Source organism: Nymphalis io, chromosome 3 (assembly GCF_905147045.1).
Source record: "Nymphalis io chromosome 3, ilAglIoxx1.1, whole genome shotgun sequence".
NCBI lineage: Eukaryota > Metazoa > Arthropoda > Insecta > Lepidoptera > Nymphalidae > Nymphalis > Nymphalis io.
In genome coordinates, this window is record NC_065890.1 from 655,810 (window position 1) to 662,574 (window position 6,765).

General features: G+C 36.3%; 1 protein-coding gene across 1 annotated transcript; it reads left to right on the forward strand.

Annotated features, from left to right (window-relative positions):
* The first annotated feature begins 1,464 nt into the window (after window positions 1-1,464).
* LOC126780940 (beclin 1-associated autophagy-related key regulator) lies at window positions 1,465-6,671 on the forward strand. Its single transcript, XM_050505643.1, has 7 exons — window positions 1,465-1,700; window positions 2,223-2,645; window positions 2,839-2,966; window positions 3,355-3,502; window positions 3,816-4,022; window positions 4,119-4,236; window positions 4,468-6,671. The coding sequence occupies exons 1-7, from the start codon at window positions 1,528-1,530 to the stop codon at window positions 4,561-4,563; spliced, it is 1,293 nt and encodes a 430-aa protein (XP_050361600.1). The 5' UTR covers window positions 1,465-1,527; the 3' UTR covers window positions 4,564-6,671.
* The last annotated feature ends 94 nt before the right edge of the window (window positions 6,672-6,765 follow it).

A 6,765-nucleotide genomic window follows, 5' to 3' on the forward strand; every position in this document is an offset into this window, starting at 1 on the left:
TACTTGAAATTTTGATTTATCTTTTATTTAGATTTATTTTTGTACCATAATGTGTATGTTGCCTTATTGTTCATGAAGTTAGTTATCACCTGTAATTGTGGTACCACTTCTTTCTTTATTTTATCAACTGTGTGCTATGTATCTTTGTGTACTTTAAAACGAATTGCAAATATATGATACGTTAAGCTTACAATTTAAAATTTCCACGTGACAATAATAAAATTGTTGCTATAAAGCAATTTAAACTAACAAATGGCTAAGATTAGATCGGTAACACACGTATACTTTTATTCTCTTCCGAGTTTCACCGTGAAAATAAAAATCGGAACGAGTTGGCTCGTTAGGCGCGCACGTAATCCAATCCAGCTGATTCACGTTGACCCGCTATCGTACCGTGAACGTATTTATTTTTCATTAAAGTATTTACACTAAATACACAAACGAGATTTAAACCGCACTCTGTCGCTATCGTCGTTATTAAATCGAAAGTCTCTTAATTTCTCCACCTAAATACGAATATTAACTACATATATTATTCTTCATTTATATTCATGAGTTTAAGTAACGAAAGGAATTTGTAATTTTATGATGGTAACTACTAGCTAGTGCAAGCTTTGTGCTAGGTAAGCATGATATTCCACCCACTCATTAATGCTGCCACTAAACCGCAACACTTATGTTTAAAATGTATTTAATAATAAGGTAGATAGTATAGTATAGTAGGTGACGGTGAGTTAGTGTAACTACGGACACAAGCGGAAAGAAATCTCATTGCTTGTGGTTGGCAGCACATTGACACTTAAAAGTTTTATTGATTTAAAATTTTATTATACGTTACAGAAAAAAATAGATACAAGCAAAATTGTCATAAGACAACTTTATATAAAAGGCATACTTCAATCTTATATAATTTTACTCGTAAGTATTTATGCTAATTTTAGAAGTTTTTGCGGTTATTTCTGCTTTAATAAAAGTAAATCTTTTTGTGCGTAAACGTAAACGTGAAAATTCTATATATATAGTTATCATTAAAAGGTCTTAATTTATAAAACATATTTCTTAAAAATAATATTGTCATTAAAAAAATGTACTATGATTTTATTTTTCAAAAATATGCTTTTAAAATCTATGAAAATGTTTACAAACTTTACAAACTTTAGTTTCACTGGTATCATTGATTAATTAAAATTACTTTCAAGAATTAAAACAGGTATATAATTTATTAATTAATACGTTTCTAGCAAGTGAAGAGATAGTATTTTCAAAGTCACATTTATTTATATCTGTGTCAGACTGGTCTGTCAGTATACATCAGCGTAATCGACATATGAGCAGTTAGAAAAAAAATACCACTAGGATTTATATTGTAACGTCTTTTCTTCAAAAGCTTTTTTAACAAAAGAAACGTTTTTAACGTTAACAAGATGTCAATGTCAATTGTCAAAACTTTCACCAGCTGACAATGACAAGTTATTGTGTTCTATTGCGATGCAAAATTAAATAATAAAAGTCGCAAATATAATTGCGATGAGCTATTTAACAGAGAGTGAGGCTCCACGGGATTTCCGTGTCTCCTCTACAGAGAGCGATGGACATTATACAAAGTGCGTTCTATGTTACACCGTGAAAAGAAACTTCTATTGTGCTGATTGTGTTAGAAGTGGTAATTTTGTTCATTCCTCGATGCCTTATTCTGATAGGTGAGTGGCTTTGCGTAATAACCGTATCTAAATGACTCATTTTGCAATCTAGATAACGCAATAAGATCAATAATTGGGACAAACTTTGTATTCATTAATACTAAAGATCTTTTCATTTCATTCAATCAATATTCCTTAGCAAAATAAAGGTTACATTCTGTAAATATCCTAGTGCTGGGAAAAGGCATAATTGTAAGGAAGGTTGATTCCACTACACACTTTTTAAACAGTTTGGTGGCTACATGTGTAACAGAATTTCAAATGACACGTGCAGGCTGAACATGAGATTAAGATCCACAAATTGTCACTGAGCTAAACTAAGCCATCTTAACTCTTTAATTACTCTTTGCATAAGATTCAATAAGTTTATTATTTAGTTAAATGAAAGTATAACATTTGCTATTCATTAAAACACAATTTTCTTTAAACTAAAATGTTTTCGCTTCTTAAAAAAATACTCAGATGTTGAGTTATGATTCAGACCAAAAAGATCATGATATATTACAAAACTTTCTGTATTAGATTTTCAGAGAAACAAATAAAACTAATGAGGATCAAAGTGAACCGACAACACGTCCTAGAGAGATGTGAAAAGTTATTAGCACCAAAACTCAAGAAGGATATCCTTGTAACAGAAACAAAGCAATCCAGAGACAGGTTGGACCTGTTAAGATTAGCCATAGACCAACGAAGAAGCATAATCGACAATAAAAGAAAGGAGCTCACAGAACTAAAAACCTACAACAATGAACTACGTCTGAAGCTTCCAAGGTATCAGAAAAGGGTGACAAGCTTAGGGAAGCACGCTCAAGCACAAAGAATAGAGCTACAAACTAAAATTAGTCTCTACGGTGACCAGACACAGTCGTTAGCTGCTCTCAGAAGATCAAGGATACGACAGCTCACGAGATATATTTTTCCAATCTATATGAGCTATGATCTAAGGTATGAATTGTTTAATTTTTTATTACTATTGCATTAAAAAATCATAAACAATTTTATTAATATACATATTTTATTTGCCGTTAATTAAAATTAATAAATAATCACTGATAACTTATATATTACAAAAATTACAATAATATAGTGTTTGTTAAATTTTATTAATAGTGCTGTTTAATAAAATGGTATATTTTAGTGACAGTATAGAAGATTTAGAGTTTCTCGGAGAAGATGTGGAGGAGGAGCCTCCGAAACGTCCTCAGTTACACATTGTGGCTCCGTGGATAGATATAAATGCAGACTACTCACACATACAGGCTTGGGGTAATTTTACATTGAAACTAGTTTTAGCATTGATATTAATAGATATAATTCGCAGCTTTTATAACAATTTAATAAATTATGCTCTTATAAGTTTCAAATAACAAAAATACCTTAAATATTTCTGCCATCAATTTTTAGTTGCAATTTAAGGAAAAGCCATAGCTTAACATATCAATGGTTTAATCATTAAGGTAAATAATTTTACTCAATCTGTCAATTCATGAATGAAGATACTGGAAGTTGTAAAAATATATTTAGATTCATAGATATTCAGATTAGTTACAGAATTTAATTTTTGAGATGGTTCACTATTTCTTAGGAATGTCAACATCTTTCAACTATTTCATTCCTAGTTTTAATTTTTATTACATAACTAATCCAATTTCAGTATCACAAAACAAGGACGCGGCGGTGTGCAGCGTGCCCACGTCCAACCCCGCCTACCGCACCAGCGCCGCGCTCGGGCTGGCGGCGCAGCTGGTGGCGCTGCTGGCCTGGACGCTCGACGTGCGTCTGCCGCACGCCATCGCGCTCAGGTATATCATAATGTCATTATTATTATACTTATAACTATAAGAATTTTATTTTTTGTTTATTCATTTTTTTTAAATTAACTATGAATAATAAGATCGTCCGACACACAAAGAGTATTGTCAGACCAATAACAGATGGCTTCGTCTGTAAAACGACGATGACGTGTGAATGTGGTGTGATGAATGACGATTCAAAAGTTCTTGTTAAAGCCTTCCTGTTAAATTTTGATTTGACTTGACATCCCTCCCCCTACACAATATTTGTTCCAAGAAGTGTATAGTTTTACTGTACAAGCTACGACTCCCGTGTCCGCAGCGAGTACAGCGACCCGCGCAGCTGGCGCGCGTGCGTGGGGCGAGTGCGCGCGGGCGCCACGGCGCTGTGCGCGCGCGCCGGCGTGCCGCCGCCCCCGCCGCCCGCGCCCGCCCCCGCGCCCGCCCACGCGCCCGCCCCGCTGGCCGCGCTCACGGCGCTGCACGCGCTGGCGCTGGCCGCCGCGGCCGACGACCCCGATCTCGGCAGGTACGTGATAGGTCCCTCGAGCCGGATACCGAGGTGCACCTGAGCCTGATCGAATGTCACTCGAGCTGAGTGGCTAACACGTGGCGCTGTGTCCAGGGTGGAGATGTGGTCGAGTCGGTGGAGCGCGTGCGAGGCGTGGCTGTCGGCGGCGGCGCCCGAGGAGCTGGACGAGCCCGAGCCGCCCGAGCACCTGCACTGGCCCGACAACGCGCAGGTACCGGGACCGATATGTTTGACCTAACCATCGTACTCACTTGACACGAAATAAACCGATAAATGTCTAAATTACTTCTGGTTCTTTTTGATAAATTCACACAGAACCGGGTTCAGTCTCTGCCAATTCTATACTATGCTGTGCTGCATCGCCCATATTTCAGTATATCCATCACCTATTTAATTTATCTTCTTAATAGTAAATTACTGATCGAGGTAAATTTGTTATCAGATGGAAGAGCTAAGCTGCACCCCGCCTCCCGCTCCGTCGCTGGTGACGTCGGCGGCCGCCTCCATCGCCTCAATGTGGCGAGGGTGGACAAAGTGACCTGAGATAATTCTAGTCTATGATATTCATATCTCTACTACACAGCACTCAACAATTTATATTTTAAATCAAAATAAAGTATATTAGTTGTTAATTATCAAAATCGAAAGCCGTTGTCTATGTTAAATTAAAAAACCCGTCGGATATATAGGTGACACTTCACTTGTTGCTAGTTCGCGTATTGCTTTATTTCACCAAATATTTTGTGTAGACGCAAATATTCGAACACGTTATCCAAACACGGATTAAACCCGCAAATTTGTATACATATGTATGTAACTATCTATAATAAGTGAATAAATTTAAAACTCAAAACTAATCCCTGCTTCCTTGATCGACACGGAGGTCGAATATTTTACCCGTAAATACCGAAAAAGTTAGAAGTCATAATATAACTATGTCCTAACTCAAGATACAGGCCACCAGTGTATCAACTATTACACTCGGTTCTGTTTGTCTGGTCTGTTTGAACAGATAATGTAAATACGCGAACAGTCAAGTGAAGTGTAGCCCAATATTTTTCGTCTTTGCCAAATAAAATTGTATTAAAAATATTCACTGGAAAATAGAAAGTATAACATATGCATAGAGCTTTGTTATAAACCATTGTAGAAACACTTGAGTTTGTGTGTTCAACAAATGCGGAATCCCGCAAATCACCAATAAAAGTAACCACAGATTAAAAATAGAAAAATAGAAAATTTTACATTCTGACATAGTACACTTAAATGACATTTGAAATTATCTCATTAGTATTTCATAAATTTTCATTACAAAAAAGTTTTAATTATGTAACCAAAAAGATTTTAATTTAGTACAATTATTAAAAAGTTTTAATTAGGTAACAAATAATAAAATGGCAATTATTATGTCAACGCAAGGGAGTGTTCATAGACTATGTAGTTTTTTGATTGGTAAAGGTCTTATGTGTACTATTACAAATTAACTAGAAAAACTAATTTCTGTATTTAAACACTTTACATTAAGCAAGATCCAACCTCAGTATGTGGTAGCAGTGTTCATTAAAGTGAACTCAAAAATGTGGCATATTAGGCAGATTAGCTTAAAAATGTTATTTTTTTAAGTTCTTTTTTCTGAGCAGTTTATTCCAAGTATATTGCATGCTACCTACTATACGATTTGACTGCCTCGTTGGTCTCGTGGCTAGATATAAGGCCGCTGACCCGGGGTTTCTGGGTTCAATTCCCAGGCCGGGCCGATAAAAAGTTATTGAGTTTTCCTATCAGAAAATTCTCAGTAGCAACCCGGGATCTAGAAGTTGGAAATTTGTACATTCCCGTGCCTCGGAAAGCACGTAAAGCTCTTTCCGGTCGTGTCGGATTGCCGTCCCATCGGATTATGAGAGCTAGGGAATAGAGAGTGCCTGTGTTTGCGCACACACTTGTGCACTATAATACGTCCTGCGCAGTTGGCAAATCTCTCTTGAAATTGGCCGCCGTGGCCGAAATCGGTCTGGAGGAGCTTACCCATTATACATCATCGGACCTAGCCATCCATTATATTTTAATTGTTGGTAAGGTGATATTTCAGAAATGGTGATAAAGTATGCGATCATTTTTTGTAGATAATTGCATGATCTACAATTTTTGTCTTATCCAATTTTATGATAGCGCTCACTGTTTACGAGAAAAACGCGAAATCGGTTTTTTGAACTTGAATTTTTTTAAAGTTTTAAGTTGATGAGGATTTTTAATATTTTATGTGTCATAGTGTCTACCAGACTATGTCGGGAACCGATCCCTGGACTTTGTTGTCGAAGGCCCTAGATTCCGCGGCAAGCCCAAGAAGCGCTGGCTCGATGTTGTGAGGGACGATATGAGAGAGCACGATCTAACTAAGGAGGACGCTTTAGATCGGGCAAAGTGGAGGCGTAGATGCAGGAAAACGACCCTGGCGTTACTAGGCCGGGAAAATGTTAGACAGAAGAAGAGTGTACCTAAGACCCATTTTCAGCTCTAAACTAATGACCGGACTTAATCTATGTACTTTACGAACGCTTCCTAACACGTACAGCCATTCCAAGTAACAATTATAATAAATTTAACGTGTTTGTTTTTGATATTTTTTTTATTGATTTGAAATATTGTAAATATTTAAGTAGTAATAAAGTTTTTCTTTTCTAAAGAGTCGTTTTTATTATAATACTTACATTTATTGTTTTTCCAAGAAAATAAAACAATT

Coding starts and splice junctions, on each gene's coding strand:
- LOC126780940 (XM_050505643.1), top strand. CDS start 1,528: ATGAGCTATTTAACAGAGAGTGAGGCTCCACGGGATTTCCGTGTCTCC. Junction 2,967..3,354: donor CTCACACATACAGGCTTGGG/GTAATTTTACAT, acceptor ATCCAATTTCAG/TATCACAAAACAAGGACGCG. Junction 4,237..4,467: donor ACTGGCCCGACAACGCGCAG/GTACCGGGACCG, acceptor ATTTGTTATCAG/ATGGAAGAGCTAAGCTGCAC.